The sequence below is a fragment of the Alligator mississippiensis genome, chromosome 5 (genome assembly GCF_030867095.1).
Source record: "Alligator mississippiensis isolate rAllMis1 chromosome 5, rAllMis1, whole genome shotgun sequence".
Classification (NCBI taxonomy): domain Eukaryota; kingdom Metazoa; phylum Chordata; order Crocodylia; family Alligatoridae; genus Alligator; species Alligator mississippiensis.
Window position 1 is genome coordinate 194,459,508 of NC_081828.1, and position 25,716 is coordinate 194,485,223.

At 41.4% G+C, this 25,716-nt stretch overlaps 1 protein-coding gene across 14 annotated transcripts in view; it reads right to left on the minus strand.

The window, feature by feature from the left end:
• The window catches only part of PARD3 (par-3 family cell polarity regulator), a 723,581-nt gene that overhangs the window by 319,669 nt on the left and 378,196 nt on the right, over positions 1-25,716 (minus strand). For all 14 annotated transcript variants that reach the window (XM_059729155.1, XM_059729152.1, XM_059729148.1 and 11 more), the window contains 2 exons: positions 17,921-18,012; positions 14,344-14,427 (listed from right to left, as the gene is read on the minus strand). In XM_059729155.1, the coding sequence (XP_059585138.1) occupies positions 14,344-14,427; positions 17,921-18,012 (176 nt within the window). The remainder of the gene's footprint in view (positions 1-14,343; positions 14,428-17,920; positions 18,013-25,716) is intronic.

Here is a 25,716-nt window from a genome sequence, read left to right on the forward strand (position 1 = left end):
CTAGTTTCTGTCACCTACTGTAAGCATTTAGACACTTCATCTCAGTATTCCTTTTTGTGTACACACACAGGCTAAATACAGACAGTCAAAAAGCCTGAAGCTGAACCAATTCAGTCTTTGCAGGTTAGTCTAAACTGCAGAGATTAAACTGAGAAACAACTGGACATTCACTTTTAATTCAAGAAATACAGCCATATACCTGCAATAGCTAAAGGCAGAAGCTGGGAGGGGAGGAGGAAGAGGGGAATGCTATAGCACAGCTCTGGCATGTAGTGAGCATGGGCTGTGTGTTTGCTTCCTCTTCATGCTGCCCCTGAGGTCTCTGGGATTTGGAGTCTAGAATTACAGTAACAGGACTCCGCAGAGTTGCTCATCGCTTCCTCTTCCTGCTTCCAAATCCCTCTGGGATTTGTAGTCCACTGTGGCAGCCAGCAGTAAGTTTTCAGCACGGCAGCTCTGTACTTGCGGGGAAGAGAAGTTTAACCCCCCTCCCTGGCCACAGACCCTAAATGGGGTTTGCTGGGGGGAGGCGGGGGCAGGAGTCCCTGCTCCCCACCCCCTTCTCTGCTGCAGCAGAGAGCACAGCCCAGCCCAGGGCTGAAAAGCGTGCTGGAATGCTGGGAGACTGTGAGATTTAACTTGAACTAGGAAGGGGTCTGGGACAGAACTTTCATAAACTGGTTCGACCCAGATCAGTTAATTCTAATACTATATTCAACCAGGTTTATTATGTGTACTGAACTACTGTTCTGTTGCAGGTTTAAACCAGTTTCTGATTACTTAAACCGGTTTATATGTAACTTCTGTCCCTAGCCACACACATGCACACGTCTGCATGTGGGGAAAGGACGTATGATTTGTTTAGACAAAATCTCAAAAATAATTTCCAGTACAACTCTGTCAGACATGGAATACATTTCCCTAAAACTTGGCAAAAACTTAGTGGCAAAATTCCATCAAATTTCTCGTGTTGCTTCAGCATAACAATGTGATTATAAATTACATGTGTATTCTACATTACTCTAAAAATTGAATTATATGGGAAATTCATGTTCACTGTCACAATAACTGCAAATAACATTTGCTGATTTCAACAGTAAAAGATGCAGAGTTTTTATTGCAAACTTACCATGGAATCAAAAGGTATATCTAACATAGCAAAAAAGCAGCACTATGCTCAGCCATCTTGTGCTGTCTTTGTACAAAGTGGCTCCTGAATCAAAAATTAATATAGCTAAGTCAGATGTGGGGCTACATGAGGATGATAAAGATCAGTTTAATGTGGATATACTGCTTCTGACTGGGGACCTAGTACATGAAGAAGTAGACAGGCTATGCTGTCTGTCAGACTAGGTATATCAAATTCAACCACTACCTCCACCCCTCCCCCCCACCACATGGACCAGACTGTAGGATTCCTCACAGGCCACATCCGTGACTTTAGTTAAGGGTTAATACAGGGTTTAATGCAGCCATTAAATTTTGACTCAGGAAAAAAAATCTTGTTCATGTTGGAGAACAATGCATCAGTGGAAAAGGCCTATCATGGAGATAATTCCAATGCAACTACAGTTAACACTTTAACCACCCTAGTTTGGTTTGGGACACTCACGAGGAGGAAAGGAAAACCCAGTCTGATTTTCATAGCCTGGAATTTTTCTGCAGAGTTCACTGTTCAATTAAGTTTCCTTTAAACTAGTAAGCAGAGATAGATAATTAGAGCTGGGTGTATGGTGAAAAGGCAAATCCACTGTGCCATTTTTACTGAATTGTCTTTGAGTAGACAACTATACTTTAAAGGATATATATACACTAGCCAATTGCCCATCAGGAATGATGGCGGGGGAGAGGCGGGCAGGGATGGAGCGCCGTCATCCACCACCCACGCCACTGCTACCTCCCACCACCGCCTCCCAGGAATGGTGGGGTGGAGGGCGGGGGGGCAGGGGGAGTCCAAGCCTTCCCTGCCATCCCTTCAGTGTCCCTCAGCCAGCACTGCGTGCTGCCACTGCCTTCAGGGAGCAGGGCCAGGGGCCCGCTCCATCCCCTCCAACCCTGCCATCATGGCGGCGCTCCACCATGTCTCTGCCTCCTATCTGGAACGCTCTTGGAGCACTATGGTTGTTTCAGTCAGCATTGTGATTAGCTGCCAAGACAACCAATCAGAGTGTGAATAAAGCATTATGGACAGACAGACAGGCTAAGGCTTTTATTATATATTTAAAAAAGCATGGTGCATTGGCCTTATATAGACCTGAACTAGAAAAAAATAAAAAAATTTTAGAAAGCGTTGTTATACAAATCTCAGTCATTAGTAATGTTAAAATTACTTTTTTAAATAAATCATCTTAGTTTTTAACCATAGCCAGGTAGCACGATTCTACACAAGATTTGCCTATAGCAGTTGCTAAATCATGTTTAGCATTGCATTAGTTAACATACTTTCTAACTAAAGTATTCCCTGAACAGACAAAGCATTAGACTACTAATAAGTCTGCAAGACAAGGTCTTAGCATTATATAAGCTCTGTAAAGCACTCTGCAAACCTATGACCCTGCAGAAATCATAACAATAAATTAATACTGATCTTCACAGTGTTTTACACCAGCTTAATATTTTAACTGATAGGGGAAAAGAGCAGAGATGGCAAACAACTGAGATCTTCTATCTTTATACTTGTTTTAGATATATAATTAGGAATTTAACTGCTTAGATTATATTACTGCTTGCTCCACTATATTTCCACAGGGTTCATTAGTCTAATTATACAATTAAAATAAACTCAGCTACACGTGTTAACATTTCAATTCTAAGCCTAAATTAGAACCAATGATAAAACTGGAAATAAGCAGCAAATGTTTTATTGACACCTAAATTGCTTGAGTTAGTCTGAGTTCTTCACTGAAAACATGAACTCCCCACAACTGCCACCCAGCTGTATGGAAATGATCATAATTTGTCTTAATAAAAACTGACAGTGTAAACACAGTGAAAGTAATAAGAACATTACACTGAATATGCCAGAACATGATTCAGCCATCACTGCCCACTGCACATACTGAAATTATTCACCTGTTCCCAACAATCTAATTGTAATTGAAGCAACTGAAACAGAAAAGGAAGAAGTCAACTAAAATTTGTAAAAAGAAGTTGCAAACATATGAGAAAATAACTACAATGAACTGTTCCTATATAACAACAATTGATTCTGAAACAAAAGAAGAATGAATAGTCATCATGCACACAAAACTGGACAGTGATGAAAGGTGTTGAGGTATGACCAGAAAATAAAAAAAGATACTAAACTTTCATCAGACAAGGAAACCAAGCCAATTGTCTTGTCTATTAAATTAAATGGTCAAGACTGAGAGATCCCAAAATGGACACTAACCAGAACCCTTATTGCAAATATTAAAACATTTCACTGCCACACCTAGCAGTATAGCAGCATTCTGTATTTTCACTCCAGAGGATCTACCCTGATTTGGTCTTGGGCTCCTCAAACAGGTAAGTTAACTGGGAGAGCTGAGGAAGCTCTACAGGACTTTTGGGAGGAAGACATCAGACAAAAAATGTCTTGAATTACTCAACAGCAAAGTATTTGGATGTTAAAGAAATAGATAGTGACTGGTACCAAAGGGACACTCTTCTAATCATTTACAGTTTTGAGAATTATAGCGGCAATCCATGGCCTTGAGGCTGGCACTATCTGAGAGGAATAAACAAAGAACATTTTCAATGCTTCAACAGAAATGCAGACACCACCTCTCCTACATCAGGACAAAAGTACATTGTCATTTTTTATGACACAAATGTAGTTGCAAAAATAAAGACTGTCATAAAAGAACTTCAGTATAGACAATAGTTATTAGATGTTGCTTCAGGTTGCTGTATGTTAAACAAGAAAAGCAAAGGAATCAATGTTATGGTAAAGAACTGAAGAAAAAATGATTTATGAACTTTGGAATATAAAGGCACTCACATATTGGAAATGAAAATATATGAGTACTGTGGCATGGATAAATCTATACCAGTTTTGTAGTATGGGAACTGTGCACATCTCAGTGTCTTCACATATACACTGAGAATATTTACAACTTTAACAGACTTTGGTGTGTAATTTAAGCTGATAAATGTGAGCAAATTTACTCTGTGTTATTTCATACTTTCTTCTTAACATTTTCTAAGTAGCCTGGAGAACAAATGTACATAAAGATTAGAATAACCAAATTATATTACGGTATAGGTTAAGGTCTTTGATTTTGAATGGTCTGGTTTACTGTAAGATTTTTGTATTGGGGTGGGGGGAAGGATTACTGTACAATATTCAGACTACCAAGGAATACCTCAATCTTCTCCATCAGAGGTTCCATGAGCTCACAGTTAATCATGCACATGTGAGGAAGTAGAGGAGTGGACGGGCAGGTTCAGATGAGATGCCACAATCCAGTTCCTATGATTTGTTCAGATATTAAGACTTTCAGAGTTTTTTTTAAAGCACAGATTTTCCAAATGTCCACGGCAAAATTTTCCCTTTTGCTCATTACTGTGCAATACATAATTACTCTGTGGCACCATTAGACTCCATCCCTCCACACCTGAGGCACCTGTATTACAGTGATGGAATATGAGAATAAAGTTTATGAAGACATACCGGACTCTTTAGATAAAAGTTGTCATAGAGTTGTAAAATGCTACTGTAATTATTATACTGACAGAAGAATTAGATGAAAGCCTATTTAGATACTAACTTAACTCCTTAGAAAAAGAAAAAAAAGAGGGAAAAGATTATGCAATATAAATATGAGAAAAAATAGTCTCACTGGGCATGTCTACATGAAATACTATGTCACAGTAGCAACAAACTATAGCAACATAGCCCAATACTACAGCAACACAACGTCTAAAAATAACCATGCACCACTGGGACTGTGCAGTACCAGTGGGGACTGTGCAGTCATTTAGTACTATGGAGTACCAAATGTGCAATCAGGGGCATGTGTAGATGCAACACTAAATGTGTCTACATATGCAATTAATGCAAACCAATAAACTCTGGAGCAATTTGAGCTAGAGTAAACTACACCCAGGCACATTTGCACCTGGGACAGCAGCAAATTGAGCCAGAGCAGAGCAGGCCTGGGCTGGCAGGTGTCATGGGGGGTTAAGCCCTAGGCTGTGAGTGCCAGCGTTGGGCAGTAGAGAGGCTCTCCAGGACATGAGGGTGCTGCAAGTGGGGAGCCGTGTGGCTAGATGGCAGACAGGAGTCACCTGTGGCAGTGTCTACATGTGCATTTAACTGCAGTAAATTAGCAGTACTATCTTATGCCAGCATCAGTTAGTTCACTGTGACCTAATACTTTCACACATGTAGACAGTGATGCTTTACTCTGCAGCTAATTAGTGCACTCTGCAGTACAGCACACCTATAGGTATGGCTATTGTGTCTATAAAATTACAACGGCTTCTACAGTTTTCCCTGAAGACACTGTGTGCTTGCTTGTTTTCATTAAACTTCCCAACATTACTAAGAGGGAGATAAATATCCCCATTTTATGGACGGTGAAGCAGGGGCAAAGAGAAGTGGTTTCATCAAAGTCACTTTATCCATTAAGGGACAGGTAACTAATTCCAGCCCTTTACCTTACCCAAAAGACCACCAGGATGTCAGATATTACCTTAATCAAAGGAAGAACACTTATTGCACTGAAATTTATAGAGTATGGAGAATCTAAGATAAAATATAATAGGAAAAACGTCATCGTTGACCTTATATTCTTTTCTTCTAGTGTTGAAGTTCAGATCACAAAATTAAGTTTTTATTGGTTGAGATAATCCCTTTCTTCTCATTCCCTTTGAAAATGGATTTGACATCAACAATAAACCAATGCTAGCTGAAAACTAGCCAAAGGAAAGGAACACAAAGACCACAGTGTAGCCTGCTCAACTGAGTAGTTACTCAACATGTAGTCATTAGCTGATTTATTTATTTTTTTAAGTGATCCCTCCCCATAGGCCAGATGGCAGTCCCACATACCAGTTTTGAATCTGGCACATAAGTGCACTTGATGTCAAATCTGGCATGCATGGGATTGCTCTGTGGATTTAGAGTGTGCAAGGTTGCTTCAGTGAGCTATGTTGGATCTGACATGAGAAATTACTCCACAGCACCCCTGGGCAGCCCCTCCATGGCTACCCTCAGCAGTGCCCATGGGCCAGCCCGACTCAGCCCCCTAGCTCCAGCCTCAGGCAAAGCAGGTGGATGGTGGGGCCATGCCAGTCGGCATCTGGTCTTGCACCCGGAACTGCAGCTGCAGCTCACGATGGGGCCATTGGAGCCGTGTGCCCGGACTGCTCCTGGCTCCCTGTCCCCAAGCTGGGCCAAGCTGTCATGGAGCCACAGACAGCTGGAGAGGACCTGGCAGGGCTGGCTCAGGGCAGGCTGTGGGGTCAGGGCCTTTCCCAGCTGGCTGTGGTCCTGTGACAGCCCAGTTCAGCAGCATGGGCAGCAGCTGGCCAGCCAGAAGTACAGAGGTGACACCGCTGCAGCTGTGGGCAGGCACCTTGGCAGCCAGACTAGCCACGCAGGACATATTAATAGTGCCTGTGGTTGCCTGAGCTGGCTTGGAGGGACCGCAGGCCCAGAGCCCAACAGTCACCCGCCATGGGGACTTGTGTACCCACAGCCACTGCACCCCCTGTCCATCCTAGTGCAGCACCCGATCAACTGCTGCCACACCAGAAGCTGCACACTGGCCAGGGCCTGCAAGATTGTTCTGCCTCCCTCATCTCCTGCTGCTGTCCTGCCACACCACTGTGGGTGGGTGGGCAGGAAGCTTCAGTCCAGTGGCTTCTCCTCAGCACATGGAGCTCTGGCTCCAGCTTCCAGCTGCCTTCCTTCTGCTCCATCTGCCCAGCATGATAAGCAGCCCCTGCAGGTGGAAGGCAGCTGGGAGCTGGAGCCAGATCTCTATGTGCTGACCAGAAGCCACTGGGCTGAAGCTTCCACCTGCCCAGAGCATCGCAGTATAGCAGAAGCAGGAGCCACAGCTGGAGGAGCAGAAAAGCTCTGCCAGCCCCAGCCAGGGTGCAGTTTTTGGTGGGACTGTACCCAGTGTGCCTGTAGCTGGCTGGGTGCTGCTGTGCTCCCCTTGCCTCCAACGGCTCCTCCTCCTCCCACTCCTGCCCCTGCTGTGCCATTCCAGGTGGTGGGTGATGGAGTGGGGAGAGCTTCTGCCCACACATGGAGATGCAGCTCTAGTTCCTGGCCACCTTCCATTCACTCTGCCCACCCACAGAGGCTGCCCATTGTGTCGGGCAGTTGGAGCGGATGGAAGGCAGCCAGGAGCTGGAGCCAGAGCTCCATGTGCTGGGCAGAAGCCACACGACTGAAGCTTCCCACCCACCCACCCACCCACCCGAAGTGGGGTGGTAGGAGCAGGGGCGGCAGCAGCAGCTGGAGACAAAGGACACAGAACAGCTCCGCCAGCCCCGGCCAGCGAACTGTTTCTGGTGCAGCAGCAGCTGCCTGGGTGCTGCATCATGACGGACAGGAGGCGTAGTGGCTTTGGGCATACAAGCCACCATGGTGGGTGGCTGCCAGACTCCAGGCCCACTGGCACCTCCAAGCTGGCCTGGGCAGCCACAAGCAAGCTTAACACATCCCGCATGGCCAGTCCAGCTGCCAAGGCACTCATCTACAGCTACAACAGTGTTACCTCTGCACCACTGCCTGGCCAGCTGCTGCCCATGCCACCAGCTGGGAAGGGCCCTGCCGCTACAGCCCAGCCAAGCCAGGCCCTTCCCAGCCGGGTGCAGTTCCATGACAACCCAGCCCATCCCAGGCACGGGGAGCTGGGAGCAATCCAGGAGTACAGCTTCTGCAGCCCCAGCCCAAGCTGAAGCCTTCTGGGAAGGGCCCAGCCCCCATGGCCCAAACTCAGCCTTCTGCTTCATGCCTGCCCTCAGCAGTACCTGCAGGCTGGGCTGGCTCAGCCCCAGCCCCAGGCCTGCAGCCCCAGGCTCAGCCCGAGGCCAGTGACAGGGTCATGCTGGCCAGCTCTGGCCAGGCCCCCCACCATGCCAAAGGCAAGCAGAGGGGAGAGCCACAAAGATCCCTTGCCCATGCCTGAGAGGAGAGACAGGGGAGTTTAATCCTCTTCCCTGCCCCCCTTTGCTTGATGTGCTGCTCTTGATGTGCTGCTTTGCTTGTCTGGCCATGTCCCCATCTCTTCCCCAGGACAAGCCTGGCAAGGGCTGCTTCTCCAGAAACACCCCAGCTGGGGTCCCTACAGACCAGACGGGGGGGTGTTTAAACCTCATCCCCAATCATACTTAGCAGCCTGCCATGGGGCTTGGTCACGGTCCCCAGGTCAGCTTCCCTCCAGCCTTGTGGCTGCTGCAAAGGGAAAGGAGGGCTCGTTCTAGTGCCTCCCCACCCCAGCTTCTAACCTGAGCCACTACAGACATGTGCCTCCATTTCCAGAATCAAAAGTGAATGTCTATTCACTTGCAAATTGGTTTAATCTGTGGAGGTTAGACTAACCTGCAAAGATTGAATTAATTCAGGCTCAGGCTTTTTAAATGTCTGTCTCTAGCCTATGACTCATGGCCCCCAAGATGGCTATCACCTCTCCCTAAGGCTGCAAAGAGCAGAGGCAGAGTCTAGTGCTAACACTCTCAGATGCTGGTGAAGCGGTAGCTTTTGACTGAAGAGCTGACTAAGAGTGAATAAGATGCTACATATAATCTGTAGTACGTTGATGAGGTGTGGTGTGGAAACAATGGTATTTACTGGAATTTATATAAAGACCTGTTTACAGTAAAGAAGTGTCACCCTTACTACTTCCCCTGCAAGAGTCTGGGGTCTACCTTTGTTGCTGTCCTGCAACACCAGGAAGTTCTTGCTGCCTACCCAGATTGTTCCTTGGGATGCCACACTTCCTGTACATTTTGTCTTTCTAGCAGTACTTGCTCTATGCCACAGAAAACAGGTTACCCAGAGAGGTTGTAGAACCTCTATTATTGGGGGTCTTTAAGACCTGGCTAGACAAAGCCTTGGCTGGGATGATTTATTTGGGGACAGTCCTGCTTTGAGTAAGGGGTTGGACTAGATGACCTCCTGAGGTCTCTTACAACCCTAATTTTCTATGATTCTATACTTTATAGTACTTTAATCTAGTCTGTATTTCCTTAGTTTGTTAATGAGAATGTTGGGAGAGACAGCATCAAAAGCCTTGCTAAAGTCAAGGTAGAACACATCTACTGCTCTCCTCTCATCCACAGACCCCATCCCTTTATCATCAAAGGAAATAAAGTTGGTCTGGCATGACTTGCTTTTGGTGAACCCATGGTGGCTGTTCCTGATTTCCTTACTCTTTTTCTAGGTGTTTCATAACAGATTCCTTGGGGTCTTGTTCCATGATCTTTCCAGCTATCAAGTTCAGGCTGACTTGTCTGAGTTCACCACATTCCCCTTCTTCCCTTTTTTTTAAAACATAGGCTCTATATATTGACCCTTTTCCAGTCATCTGGGACCTCATTGAGCTCTAAAAGAGGATAGACAATGGCTCTGAAATTACTGCAGCCAATTCCTTTAGTACTCTAGGGTGCACCCCATCCAATCCTGCCAGTTTGAAAGCATCTAGCTTTGCTAAGTAAACCCTAACCTGCTCTTCTACTAATCTAGGCTATGTATCTCCTTCTCTATCTTCACTGCCAACTGCACTAGGCATGACAGGCGGCTTTATTTGTGAAAACCAAAGCAAAAAAAGCTTTATACTTCCCTGCATCATCCATAACTAGATTGCCCTGATGGACTTGTGCCCCGCTGTGTTTCAGTCCCAGCAGATGTCTCGATTATAATGGGGATAACAACACTGCACTCTCACAGAAGCAGCATGAAGATATATTCATTCATGTTTGTGCTCCTATATTAAAAGTGATGGTAAAATACATACAAAAGTAACTAGTGTCATTGCAACCAAGTTTTAACCTTACATTTATCAAAATCTAACCTTTTGTAATGATTTAATTTATACACTTGTGAAAAGCTTTATGAGATTTTGCCAATTCAAAACATTTAGGTTTAGCTCACACATTATCTACCTTTTCAAAAGGTTGAGCACAAGCACAAGAAATAATTTCTGTCCAAGTTGAGAATGATGGAATAAGGAATGAATTGAGAAAGAGAACAAGAAAAAAGGTCATCAGTCTAAGATAAACACTACTAGAATCTTCCTAAGTTTACATTTAAAGATTAAGTGTGGGTGAGAGGGACTATAACATTAAGGATGTGGAAATTGTCAAAATGTTAGGGGAAATAAGACAAACAACAAGGAGCTGTGAATAAACAATATTTTGGATACTGCTGTCAAAATAGCTGCGAAGTATAATGGGTTCTGACTTCCCTGCAATACAGTCTGGAATTGTTTGTATTTTACTTCAATATATTATTATAGTATTTAAACAAAAGTTAATCGATTTAAGTATCTAAATTAGTTTCGTAGACAACTTTTATTTTCAGCTCCTTTACATTTATCCAAGTCTAAGTTCAGAGTGTGGCATTTCTTACAGACATTAATTTTTTTTTTTAAACTGTAACAAAATCTGAAACCAAGGAAAAATGGAAGAAAAGCTTATAAAATATAGGACTGTTGATACATTAACATATCTCTGATGGTCCTAAAAAGTAATCATCCTATTTTTTCTGACCACTTTGTACAACGCAAGTAGTTTAAGCTTTGTATCTTACTCTTGAAAATCATGCTAACAGCCTGCAACCCTTTACTGAATCAGAAGGGGTCCGGCTAACTGAAAGAAACTATTCCTTTGAATAAGGACTTGCAAGATTGCAATGTTTTTATTATACAAATCTCATACAACTAAAATATCATATAAAACTCAGTGTTACAAGGAAAATATCTCCAATACACTTCAATTTCAAAGACAGATTTACACGGGTATAGTGTTAATAGCTTAAGATAATAAAAAATTTAGTAGGTTGAAAAGCCAAATTAAATATATAACTTACATTAGTATTGCTCATATTATAGGGTAGCAATATCTTTCACAAGTAACCACGCAGCAGCTTGTAATTGACAAATATGTCATCTATTTTTAGTAGGTACAAATTAAGTACTAAACTTGTGGTTTTTACAACTGATATTGTTTTGTAATTCTAGTGCCTCTTCCCCTATTAAAGAAAAATCCTTATGAATTTTAGAGATCTAAGGCCCCTCTACTCATGCAGGTAAAGGCATAAGGTGATCTAATGTGCAATCCACTCAACTGTGTTTCCTGCCATGCCACACATGCATGGCAGAAGGTGCGATTGCGGGATCGCACAATAGACCCATTACACCTAATCCTGGGCTCTCCCTGCATCAGCAAAAAGCAAGCTCCCACAACTAGGAACCCCTCAGCTAAGGGGCTTTCAGCTGCAGGGACACCCCATACAACCCCATGGCTGAGAGATGCAGCTGCCACAGCGGAGGGGAGACCCTGCTACAAATGTAAATGAAAACTAAAAGTTAATACACATGATAGCTACTTCGCACACGTAGCTGGTTTCAGTTAACTGCACCATATCTGTAAACATGTAGGAGGAGGCCCTAGAGTACTCCTTTGAATGTTTAAAAAAAAAAATTAAACCTTTATTAAACTAAACAGCGAAAAGGAAGTAGCCAACTGGTCCTCTCTTTTCACTTAAGGTGGCCACAGACCAGCAACCTGTATAAAAGGTCAAAACTCACCACAACCTACCACCTTTATTTGTCAAATTGTGACTGAAATGCTACTCACTCATATCCTACTGACTGAACTCACTGAACATCAAGTCACTCATGGGAGGAGATAGTCACCATATTATGGCAGCTTGTTTTTCCTTCCTGGAGTCCTTAGGGAAAACTGTCTTAAGTTCACCAAAATGAATAGCTTTGTCATACTACTACATGTCACTGTGGCTACTGAAGCACTACTAGCTTAAAATAATAACCAGAAGTAAAGTTTTTACATCACATCAATAGGTATGCAATATAGAAAGAAAAACATAGTAGTTTATGAAAAGCAGCTGATATAAATAATTGATATACAGTAAATGATACTCACTTTAATCAATTTAAACTGAAATTGCTACTGGCTAGGTAGACTTGTAAAGAACATAATATACTTTCAAAAAGTAATGCAAGATTACATTCTTTAAATACTTATTTTATTCCCTTTTTTCCCTTAAAGAGCAGAAATAGTGAATGCAATTAAGTTCAAAGATAATCTTCTTCCGCAGAATAAATTCCAAGTTATATACTTGAAGGATTATCTCTTTTTCAGCACACCTACAAGCTTTAAATCCAACACAATAAAGAATAATTGCCGCAGAAGTAACACGGTTTTCCTCAGAATATATTAATGTTTTGATTAAGGATAGTAAATACTAATGTCTCACTTTAGCAAAGCTTGCATTTATAAATGTAGTGGTCTGTTTACTAACAATCTCAAAAATGGTACAGGTTTCCCTCGATTTATGCGGTACATGCGTTCCCGGAAAACTGTGCATTAATTGAATTTGCATAAAAGAAACTCAGTTTACAATGTAAGAAATAAGGATACGCTCCCACGGTGGGGAGGGAGGGAGGGAGGGAGTAAGGCTGGGACTAGGGAAGGGGCGGGAGAAGCGGTGCAGTGCAGCCTGTCGGCCACTCCCAGGGCTACAGCAGGGAGCAAAGCAGAGAAAACTGAGTGGGTTCAGGGCCCGGGACATAGGGGTGCAGCTCTTGCTGCTATGCGCACCCCAGGAGGGCTTCAGGCTAGGGGGCTGTGCCAGGCTCTTCCTGGGGGGCCCTTGCCCCCAGATCTGCACGCAGGAGGAAAGCAGGCTGCCGCTGCAGGCTGGGGCCAAGGGCGGCACTGGACTCTGCCCAACACTGGGGGCAGGCCGCAGCAATAGGAGGGGGGGTTGCTGCTACCCCATAATTCACTGTAGCCCCCCCCCCACCTGCCCTCCCAGCACTACCACTGGGAACAGCCCGGCACGGCCCCCCCAGCCTGCAGCCCTCCCGGGGTGCAGGAAGCAGCAAGAGCTGCACTCCCCCATCCCGCGCCCTGCACCCACTCAGTTTTCTCTGCTTTGCTCCCTGCTGCACCTCCAGGAGCAGCCTATGTACTGTGCCATGCCGGCCCCCCCCCCCCCCCCGCCTTCCCCTACAGACTTACCTCACTAAGCCCCGGGCCTCCGCTTGTCCCTACTCACCCCCGCCCCCTGCTGCAGCAGTCCCAGGAGCAGCCAATACCACCTGCCTGCACCATGGCACAGTGCAGCCCAGGGGTTCAAGTGAGTGGGGACCAGCAGAGCCCCAGAGCTGACCACGTAAGAGTGAATTTACCTTGCATATAACTAATTTGGGATATAAAAAGGGTCATCACATAAGAGTGAATTCACATACAAAGAACCCGCATAAATTGAGGGAAACCTGTATTTGAATGTAAATCACCTGTACTACAATTTTTTCTGGCACTTTAACTTCAGGAATTCTTGCTTTTTGGCAAAAATGCAGTTTAAAAAATGCTCATATTCTCTGACAACAGGCTCTTACATCTCAAAACCCATTCCATACATCTATCTTTTTACCTTTTTAAAAAAGGACACTCTTCAGTACCACAAACAGTATATAGTATATTTTTCTTTCAGCAGTCGCATCTACACGTCACTGTACTTCCTTTGGAAGTACTAAAGCATAGTGCAGTATGGGTGTTTACTGTGTTGTGCGCATGGCACACGATTACAGTTTGCCACTAGGTTGCCACAGCGGCATTCTATACCAGGGGAGCGCATCACTACCGCGACGTAGCTGGCCATCACATGTAGACCCACATGACCTCTACGTTGTCGTAGCACACTGTACAGTGACACAGCACACCACTACGTCGCTGTAGGGTGATGTGTAGATGCACCCAATGTAGCTTATAAGATACACATAGATGTAAAGATACATATTATAGAAAACTGTACTTTGGAAAATTATGACTGTGCAGATCCAGAAGGAAAATGATACATAAAATTAGACTGAATTAAAAGGAATAATGTAACTATGATATAGTCCATACCCTTGTAACTCCATGATATCACAATACACTGTCTACAATAAATTGTCAGATTCTGCTACCCTACTTCATAATAAATAGAGCCTTTGTACCAATGTGAGGTGAGATATATTTATTTAATCAGCAAAAATTTGTCCTAAACACTATGCTGTATTTCAAACAAATATAATGGCAACTACACAAGTGTTAGCGTAAGATAAAACACAGCAAGTTATGATTCAATTAAAATCCTACACAATACATTACCTTCCGCCTCGGGCACTGAAAGGCACTACATGGATTCCCAGAGGCCCACCGTCGTTGGAGACTTCTACGAGCTTTACCATATCACTGTGAGACAATGATGAATGAGGGAACATGAACATGTACCGTAAATGAACCAAAAAAACCCACATAAACGCACATACACAAAAACAGAACATATTCCAGAACTTAAGTAATGGTGATGAAAGCAGTGTTAAACACTACATACCTGAATATTAGTCTGATGGCATGAAACGAAATCAATCATCAAAAATAATTTTGTTAATAAAACAAATGAAAATGATCTAAAGTTTTAAGTAAATTTAATCTGCTATATGACTTGGCGTTATGCAAAATAATGATAAAGTTTTCATTGTTTTTCTTTTCCTTAGGTTACTAGTATATATTTAAAATATTTCTTTTTTAAATTTTTGTATCAAAGATGCTTCAGAGCAGTATGAAATGCACTTTTTGGACTGTACTGTAACAGCCAAAATATGTAAATATTGAACATAATCAATTTTCCTTAAAAGCTGTAAAGGCTGTTAATGTCTTTATCATACTTTATTCAACTATCCAATAGAAAGTCTACTCTAGTCTTTATTACCTCATGGATCAATCGATTTGAGGGCCATTTGCATTTTTAAATTGATCCCTTTGCTTTTTGGTATATGAAGAACATTTCATGGTTTAAATTTCTACTTTTTTATATAGTAAGTTTACTACAATTATTTCTCTTATGTGTATATAGATCCTTAATTCTGGCTCTTCAAATTAAACTCTCAACTCAGCTTTCCAAAGCAAAGGGGCAGATTTGGTTCTCATTTTTGCTATTTGCTTTTAAAAGAGAACTATGAAAAGATAGTTAAATAAAAATATGAACTCAGAAAAAAGTTATACTGATATCACTATACTTTATTTTAGCCTCTAAGAGACTGAGAAGCAATACGCCTTAAGCAACACTCCCTACCTGCTTTTGTTTATACCCTTCCCCCCCCCAGGAAAAATTAAACTAGGATCCAAAAAGCCATACAGCTACAAGCCACAGATGGATTAAGCCAACCCCCCCTCATCCATATACGACAACTTTGGGAAATCTCAGGTCTGGATTCAAATCTGAATTTGTGGTTTATGCCCACCAGTAGTGCAGCACACATTTGGAATATTATCCAATACTATATATGGTACATTTGATAAGTGGCTTGCCTCCAGAGAGCACACCAAGATTACATCTCCATAATCTGCACAGGAACACAGGGCCAAATCCAATGCTAACTGATATCAATAAGAGATTGCCCACTTGCATCAACATTTCTGGATCAGATCCAGAACTGCCATACCAAATTACAATAATTTAATCCAGAATACTGCGTTTGACAGGAGCCAGTATCACATCATTTAGAGGACAGAATAAGAAACTCCAAAACTGACAATTATGGATAATTGAACAGCCTGCCAGTGAGGGAGTTTTTTCCTTGCACTTGTCTGCAATTGGCTGCTTTACATTTTGCACACAATTATTCTTCCTTTTACACATTTTGTTGTCTAATCAAGCCTATCCTCATCTTCCCAATTACTCCTGTGAAAAGTTCTTCCATACTTTGTTTTTATTACCCATCCCTATAGCTCTTCCATGTCTCCTGTGCTTTGTTTGGGATAGGATGATGAAAACTGAATACAGTTTTACAAATACAGGGAAACAAACCACTTAGTTAACAGCATTAGAGTATCCAATGTTATTTTCCACCAGTCTTCAGGCGCGCTAACTTTTTTTTTCTTTTTTTTTTTCCGTTTTTTTGAGTCTCACTGCTCATTAGTCAGAGGTTTTCACTGAGCTGCACAAAACAACTCACAGGAACCAACTAATTTTGTTCAAGTCCTGAAAGCATTCTAAGAGATGCCTTTTGTTCTTCATCTCTGCTCTACACATCCCTGTTCCAAAGGGCACTTTTTCTTTCCATTCGGTCTCAGTTTTCTTTTAAGCAAATGAGATGAGGGCAGAGAACGGTAACTGTGATCAATTTGATGAAACTAGAACATTCACGAAGGGCATTAAATTACACAGAATCTACTATAAAGACACCTAAAGAATGAAAACTGACTTATTTAGATCATAACTGAATCTATTTTTTCTTTGGCTTATTCTATGCTTGCACTAGGGCAGGCATCCTTTTTGCCACACATTCAATTTAGCTTAAGGAAGAGCTTCTGCTGCTACTACTGTTTAGCTCCCTAAAATGGGTCTGGAAAGAAATCTGCCCTGTCCTAATCAATCCATTCTAAGTGGCTTTCAATGTTCTTTGCTGTGTACCAAACCATCCAAGCAGAGGTAATTCTAATTTTGCTCCTAAATCTGACTTCCCCATGTGCCTGTACAAGCCCTCCAACAATACTAAGAAAAGCTCCCACTACGCTTCTGAATTTATGAGTTTTGCCTGTAAGTGTACAGAAGAGATGTGATATAAAAAAAAACAAACAAAAGAAAAAAAAAAGGAACACATGATAAAATGTCCATATAAAAATCAATTCAAAAATAAAAACAAGAGGCATTAAATTTGATGCATATTTTACATACTTCAATTAAGAAATAGCACTTTTAATTCACAGTAGCCGCATATGCACAAGACACTGACTCCACAGTTTTTACTGTGCAGTCATTTGGTACTTAAACAAACAGTCGTCCGAGTTACTGGGCAGTAGCACCCACATGCTTCTTTTGTGACACTACTGCGCAGCAGCCAAAGACTTAGCGGTAGTGTCATGTCATGTTTTTCGTCACATGACGCTACTGCGCAGTAGTGTTACTGCACAGTCAGCATATTGTGCAGACGTGGCCAGCATTACAGTATTTGTTAATATATGTAACAGATTAAATCTTAATACCGTACTCTTGTGCTTATCATACACTTAATTCACTATTTTTAATACCTACACTAATCAGTATTTCTACCGATAAAAGGACAAACGTAAAAAATGTAAAAGCATTACAGGCCATGTCCTAATCAATATCAGAATGTGGTCTGGGGCATTCTCTTTGAAATGAAACTCAAAAGGCCAAACTTGCTCCATTGCAGGTTTCACTGTGAAATCCTAATTGGCTAAACCTTTCCTACAGGAAAGAGCACCTTCAAGATAGTTGCAAAACAGAAAAGTGAGTTGAGCTTGGAGTTTTGCTCGTTTGGGTAGGCCTTCCACATTTGAGATTGCCACAGAAAACTTTTCCTCTGAACTCTTTTATGAATTGTGGGGAGTTGTTTATGTCTTTTACATCCAACCGCTATTTTCTAGAGAGCCAGTTGAGCCCATTCCCCTCTTTCACTCTACCTTCTATGAAGGTAGAAAATTTACCAGTTCCTACTTCACCACGGATACGAAGATATTCTGTTCAATGCTGTGACATCTCTACTATAATGATTTTCAGAACAGGTGAAGAGCTCTTATTGGTTCAATGGGCAAAAGGTCTTATGAGCAGTTCCAATTAAAAATGCATTTTTGTGTGTTCTTGCTCATTCATAAGAGTTCTTTGCTACTTTATCTGGATTCTTAAACATTAAAAATGCAATTATATCCAGAAACTTACTCCAGGGAAAAATTTGTTGCATTTTCCAAACCAGTATCTGCATGTCCAACTGGCTCAACTCTACTGCTGTCCTCGTCCACCCCATCTTCATCCTGTACATAAAAAAAAATAAATATTCCAGTTCAAATTATAACGGTTATTATATCCAAGATGGAAATAATAGCTCAACTAACCTATATTATCACTGTACATCTTTGTGTAACATTCACCTAAAAGATAGGTAATTTCATGCCTATGAAATTATGAAATGCTGTGTAGAGAATCTATGCTAAGGTAGGTACGGTTAACAAAGTAGGGACATAAAATAAATCGGTAAAGCATACACTGCTCACCAATGAATAACCATTCCTTTGGTCTGGTTATTATGCACTTTATTGAAGGGCTCAAATGAAAAGAGACAGCCAATCTGAATTCTAGTTAATTTTAAAAAGGTAAGTTAGCAGTATCAGGTGCTGTATCTATTTCAGAGTTTCCCTGCTACCTTCATGGTCCTGTATTGTTCTGCGAAAAACCAGCATAGACACACAAGAAAACTGACCAACTATTCTGGGGAAAAAATGAATATTCTGTCACAAGCAGTAAGTGAACAAATTAAAAATATAAGGGAAAATATGTTTGCACTAGCAAATTGCGCGTCAAGAAAGATGGAGGGACGGGGGGGGGAGCATGCTAACTCTAAACCACCCCCTCCCCCCCACCGCAGCCATCTCCCAGGAGCAGGGGGAGGAAGGAAGCTTGCCCCACCATCCCCTCCAGCCTCCTCTGCCAGCACCCCACGCTGTCATCACTTCCAAGGAGCAGGGCCGGATGAAGCCAGGACCACTGGCCTCGCCCCCCTGCTCTGTGCCCTCTGTCCCCACCGCCATGGCAACACTCCGCCACTGCTGCCACCTCCTGTCTGTAACACTCTTGGAGCACTCCGATTGGTTTTAGTAACCAATCAGAGTGCTCCAAGAACATTACAGACAGACAGATGGACTAAGCCCTTTATTAGAATAGAATGTGTGTGGGGGGGGGGTGCATGCACGCATACATACTTGTGCACGTATATGTCTTCTGGATAACAATTTTGCTATAACGTGTAAAAGCAAGTGAAATGCTAACTATGATGTTTTATGAGTTGACAGTGTTCATTTAAAATATGCAGGTCCAAATCATAAGCCAATATTTATCTCCCAAAACTGGCTTACATGAGGTGTAAATCAGTGAAGTATCTGCACCACAACCTTGCAAATCTTAATTTACATATATAACTCCACTGAAGTAAGCAAGTTAGGATTACTTTCATAAGCAGGACTGCACAGAATATAGCCCTTAGTCATTAAGTAACAGATATTTTGCAATTGTGTTTAAATTTCTTAAACTTATAGAATCACTCATGCTAAGTTAGCTCACAAAACAGTATATTCTTCCTGAAAAAAGAATGAGTTATATGTATTGTTTACTGCAGAACTTCATTAATAGAATCTAGGAGTATTTATGACTTCAAAGAGTTAATAGGAACTCTAATGTTAACAGACTGATTTTACTTTCTGGAAGCTCAAATTAAAAATACATACATTATTCACTGGTATTATAATTTTTAATGTCAGAATTGGGAATACAGAACTTCCAAATTTAGAACAAAGTAATTAAAGGACTTCCATTAGAAAGAGAGAACCCAAAGCATTTTTATAACTATGTTATTCAACAGAAATTTATGCTTTTAATTACCCATGTGACCAAACAGAATTATTATATTGTAAGCAGTAGGGTTTCAAAGCATAGATTTAGATTCCACGGGCAAAGACATCAATCAGTAAAATGGTAAGTGATGGAGTATGAATTCAGCACAGAGTCAGACAATATATTAAATTATTGAAGAGATATTAAGGCAAAGCACAGGCAGTCGGTAACGTCCAATTGACATTTCCTCTGAGAGTCTGCAAAAATAAGAGGCTGGATGCATCAAGCTTCTATGAGCTGCTGTAGATATGCTTTGTACATCCTGGATAGCAGTGCACTGCATGAAGCCAAGCTACTTGAAGATTGATGATCCTGTGTTTTGAGAGGCTCTAATATGTACTTCTTCGTCATCTATCTCTCTTAAGCACCAGGCAAGTAATACATTTCAAAGGTTAACCAGCATCTTGAACCTCCCTAGAACTGCATTATTAATGTAAACAAGAAGTCCAAATAAGATATTTTCCATACAGAAAAAGTTGTTCATAAACTAAATGTAAAGGATAACAACACTAACTCAAAAATATGCAGTAACAAGATAGCATTTTTTTATCCTCAAAGTCATGCATTTAAATAAAAAGTGCACTTGTCCTCAGTGTAATCGTATGCAATATAGATATTTAAGTATCACAGACTAATTAAAATTACAGGCAGGTCCAAAATAACATAAACTAAATATAACATAGAAAGTATGTGAATTGCATTTTAAACACTCAAAAATCAGGGAGCTATTATTATTTATGTAGTTACAGGTTACATGAGAACCAAATGTCTTTCTTATGCTGTACTTTATACATATCACTATTATAGTTACATGTACAAATCACAATTTTGAACTGAAAAAAATCTCATCCAAAATACTACTTATCATTGTAGCACTTTGGTAGTCAATTTCCTTGCTGTTGTTTTGAGAGAACATTGACTGGTCATAATTCAAATCAATATATTTCAAGAATACACATGCATGATATCAAGACTCAAGTGAAAAACTCTACACTCGAACGTGGAGTCACACACAGCAATAAACAATAATCTGTTTTTATCTTTCTTCATGCAGATACTTATATCTGGAGTTACGCAATTTGGCAGATTCTTATGTAGTATGATCATCAGACCACAACTTATCCAAAACCAGAAAATAACAAAACATTTAAAATGCACGTATCACATATTTAAGTACACATAATTCCTTTTCACCTTTGGCCTTACCTGCTCTTATCTTATTTTCCTGTTGGTTTATTCTTAATTAGATCTTGAAACTATCGTATAATGAAGTATCTGCATAATTTTACCCATATCAGCAGTGCCATTACAGTCAACAGGCATTTCCTAGTGACTAATATGCATTTGCTTCAACATTTATCAGAAGTCAGAGCCTTCCACTGATTTTTTTTTTTTTAATGAAAAGGACCATTTTTGATTCTCTACTAATCATTATCAACAGCAATGAAAGATGATGGACTCAACATTCATGTTGCTGACTTTGAAACACATCACTATTTCTCATATGTTTTTTACTGAGCATTATATCCACTATAAGTTTGAACATCTGAAACAAAACTTGTTTCCCATGTTTTTTTCACATTTTGTATAGTCAGGGACAGCAAAATGGTCTTCATCAAAAACTTAAGTGCTTGAATAAGGTGCTTAGAATTAGGTGCTTAGAAAGGAAGAGGGTTCTCAACCTTAACTAGAGTATTACTGCCATAATCAACAGATGTGTCCTTTTAAAAAATCTTTAATATTGCAGCAATCAGGCACTCTTTTCTTTGCAATATAACACAGATTTTGATTTACATGGAACTGAACGTAGAGAAAATTGGACACCTGCAGAGGGTTTAACTTAAAATTCTGATTTACTAAGAAGAGTAACTAGCTGCGAAAATCTCTGCATCAAGCTTACTTCTTTATTTAGAAAGCAGTTTTCTTCCTGAATAGCAAAATCCACCTGTATATGCTATTATTGATGTAAACCAAGAAGGTACATTATATTTAGCAGGACAAGGGCATTCTAAAAACTCAGCAAGAAACACAGCTCAGCAGGCTTTTGCCACAAAACATATTTTTGTGTAAAACCCTGGTAAAAATTTATATACACAACACTGCAATATATCCTATACCAAAAGAAACAAGACATTGCAGTGCAGTTAAATAACAGAAACAAAGGTAAATCTTTCAAATTATTTGTAGCTTAGATAATACAGTTAAATTCAACATTCCAAGGCACTACATCCTCCTTCCATATAAATCTCTGTGAAGTTTGAGTCTTGTAACAATCAATAAGCTTGTACACAGCATATAGTAGCAGATTTTTTTGGAGGGATCTGCAGTTACAAATAACACCACTGAATATGGATGCATAGTATTTTTTTTGAAAAGTACTGAATTTTGTATTATTTAAAAATTTATAATAAAATAAGTATTCTAATTAAAGTACCCACAGCAACTCGTGTATCAGCATCCCTGCGCTTCAAAATGGTGGTGGGGGCGATTTATCTAAAGCTCGTCAAGTGAGCTTTAGATAAAGCACCCCCGCTGCCATTTTAAAATGCAAGGGCACTGATACACAAGACACAGAGACTGGCTAGAGTGTGGTAATTGCCATGCTCCAACAGATTTGATTAATCAAGTCTGCTCCAATACGCTGTAGTTACAGAGCACCAGAGCACCCTCCAAGCTCATGTAACTACATTCAATGCCAGATTTAAGGATGCCCGTTGAATATGAATTCAACAAGCTTGTCCATATATATTATGAAATAGTCTTTAATTACATCAGAGAATAATATTTCTTCCCACCCACAACTTAGTGCTCAGGACAGACCTACTCTGTGGAAAGCAAGATTCTGACATGAAAGAGACCAATGTCATCTTCAATTTCAGAACTCATCATAAACTCTCTTTAGCCCTATTATTTCTCTCAATCACTATCAAAATGCCAGCTTATGTGAGCCTCTGTCATTCACTTCTTAACTTTCAAAAAAGCACCTCTTATGCTACCCCTCACACTTGGGAGGAGTTTTCTGTAGATAGTTGCATAATCACTTCATTACTCTATTTCAAAATATTGCTTAAAACTCTGCTTTGCAGTAAGACACCAAACTCAGCCAATGGGAGCTGTGGTGAAGCATATACAGAATGCTGAGCATTCAAAACTCAGCTCAACATAATGCCTCAAATTGGGCGTCCAGACTTAGCAAATTGTTTTAGTTTAATCTAAGAGCTTCAGTTCCCCACCAGTGGAAGGGAAATTACATGTAACTCCGATTTGATAAAAAAAATAAATTAATTAATGGTCAGGAAGCACTCACCTACTCTGAATGCAGATCATAGAAAAGACCATACCAAATTAATAATTCTCTCTTCAGAGTAGGGTTTGACTAGAGTACAGCAAATAACATGTGGGACTACAAGCTGAATACTGTATTTACTCAAGAACAAGATGAGGTTTTTCCTCCCAGGTGGCCTGGAGAAAAAAAACCCTCACCTTGTAATCGGATACAAGGAAATCTCACTAAATACATTGTCTATCACTAAACTGCTGCCGAAAGCAGCATGTCATCAGCAATGGAAACCAACTATGAACTTCATTAAATGTAGTCTTCACTGAGCAGGACCATAAAACATATGGCCCACATTGAGCAAAATGAGAATGAAATCCATTTTGTTTTGTTTTGGTCCTTAAAAAAAATGGGTGGGTATTCCCTCCACAGGGAATTGGCACTGGGCCTGAAAGTACTGCAACACCTGACTGGCACCAGAAGGGCCAGAGTCAGCTCTGAAACTTTCCCCTTGCTGCCAAAAATGCTTGAACTTCACCAAAAATGCTTGAACTTCACCAAGATGTTAATGGAAACCTACCATAAGAAAAGGTTGGTGCAGCCCATCGAGTAAGACATATGGTAGTGCCCATCAAGCACTAAGTTTGGTTTCCCTAGGAAATTTATCACCTTCCTAAGACTCCTTGACGACCAGATGACTGCCTCCATCCTATGCAGTGTCTCTGCTACGGAGCCCTTCACCATTTGAACTGGTGTCAAGTTGGGTTGCATGATCACACCAATTCTGTTTCTATCTTTGTTGCCATCATCAAGATGTTCATCCAGGACCATCTGCCACATGGTGTCAGCACCTAGCACAGGATGGATGGAAACCTTTTCAAATTTCTCCTACCTCCCTGCCAAACCCAAAGTTGCTTCAGCCTCAACTGTGGAACTTCAGTATGCCAATAATTGTGCTGTCATTGTATATACTCAGCATGAGACACTAAAAGCACAGTAGACTAATTCTACTGCACATTAGCATGTCACAGTGAAAGCCATGCTAATGCACTAATGTGCAGCAGTATTAGTCTACTGCACATTAGCATCACTTAAAAGATGTGCACTGGCACCACTGTATAGTACTGCCAATTATCATGCATTAAGTTAGTACCTGTTATTCCTGTGTGTTAACGCACGTGTAGACGTGCCCATTAAAGAGGACCCTTAACTGCTTCTCTCAAGCACACCAGTGCCAGGGACTGACCCTTAATGTCAGAAAAACAAGGGTCCTTCACCAGCCTTCTGCAAGCCAATCAATTCCCCTGGCAAAGATCCGCAGTGACATACAGGAGCTGGAGAAAGCAGAACTCTGCATACCTTGGAAGCCATCTCTCAAAGAAGGCCACCATCAATGAGGTGATCCAGTAGAGGATCTGATATGCCAGCTCTGCCTTCAGAAGACTAAATCATCATGTGCTCAATGATCACAACATCAGAACTCAAACAAAGCTCATACTATATAAGGCAGTGGTAATCCCAACTCCTCTATAACTGTGAAGCATGGGTGACCTACAGAGACCACCTGAAAAGCCTGGAATGCCAGTGCTACCTCGAAGCGGGAAGATCAACACACAAATGCCAGTGTCCTTACCGATGCTAATACCATCAGCATAGAAACACTGATTATTCAACATCAGTTGCAGTGGACATCTCTGATGCACATTTACCAAAACAACTGCTATACGCCCAACACAGCCAAGGAAAAGGACAAAAGAAATGCTGAAGCCAAAGGAAATGCTTCAAGGACTCTCAAGGCAAACATTAACTGTGGCGTTGATAACAGAAGTTAGGAAAACTAACCCAGGGCAGGGCTACATAGTGATGCCTTGCAAAAGAAGGTAAATCTTTCTTTGAGGAAAACTCTCACCCCAGAGGCAGAAAAACAACAGAAATGGAAGGGAATAAGACCAAGGAATCTGTGGTCCAACCTTCCCTTTAACCAGCACCTGTGGCAGCTGTTGGATTCTGTGGCTCTAGGATAGCCCTTCTTAGCCCTAAACAAATTCATCTACAACCCTTGACTCATGGCAGTAATCATCCTTGACTGTGAGAGATCACTGCCACTGCTGACAAGTGCCCATCAAGCACAGTCCCCCTCATGGTCGACACTTTTTCAAGTAATTTAAACCATGATATTGCATACTGTTTATCCAGAAATCATCATACCATCGAAATTAAGAGCTGGAAGGGACCTTGAAAGATTCTTGGGTCCAAACCCCCTGCTCTGGGCCAGAATACTGCCAAGATCAAATGATCCCAGCAAGGTGTCTGTCCAGTCTCCTCTTAAAGACCTCCAAAGTTGGGGGCTGCACCACCTCCTTGGGAGGTCTATTCCAGATTCTGCTCACCCTTACTGTAAAGAAGTTCTTCCTTACATCCAACCTGAAACCATCCTTTAGCACAGGGGCAGGCAATTATTTTGGGTGGAGGGCTGCTTAACAAGTTTTGGTGAGCTACTGGGGGCCACTTAGGTAGCCCCAGCCCTTAACAGTTGCCCTGCCCCCTGGTTGCTATACTGGGACCAGAAGTCCTGCCCCCTAACCCCTGACTTTTGCCACCAGAAGTCCCTCCCCTTGATAACCACCGCCCCCCATACTCCTGGGGAAAGGGGGGATTCCATCCTAGAACCAGAAAAAACCAAATCATACACTGTAAGTCAAATACCTACTATAATCTATTTTAATTTTATTACAAAATATTTGTCATGACGTGTGATTGTGTACCGTATATAAAAGAGATTGCATGATAACTC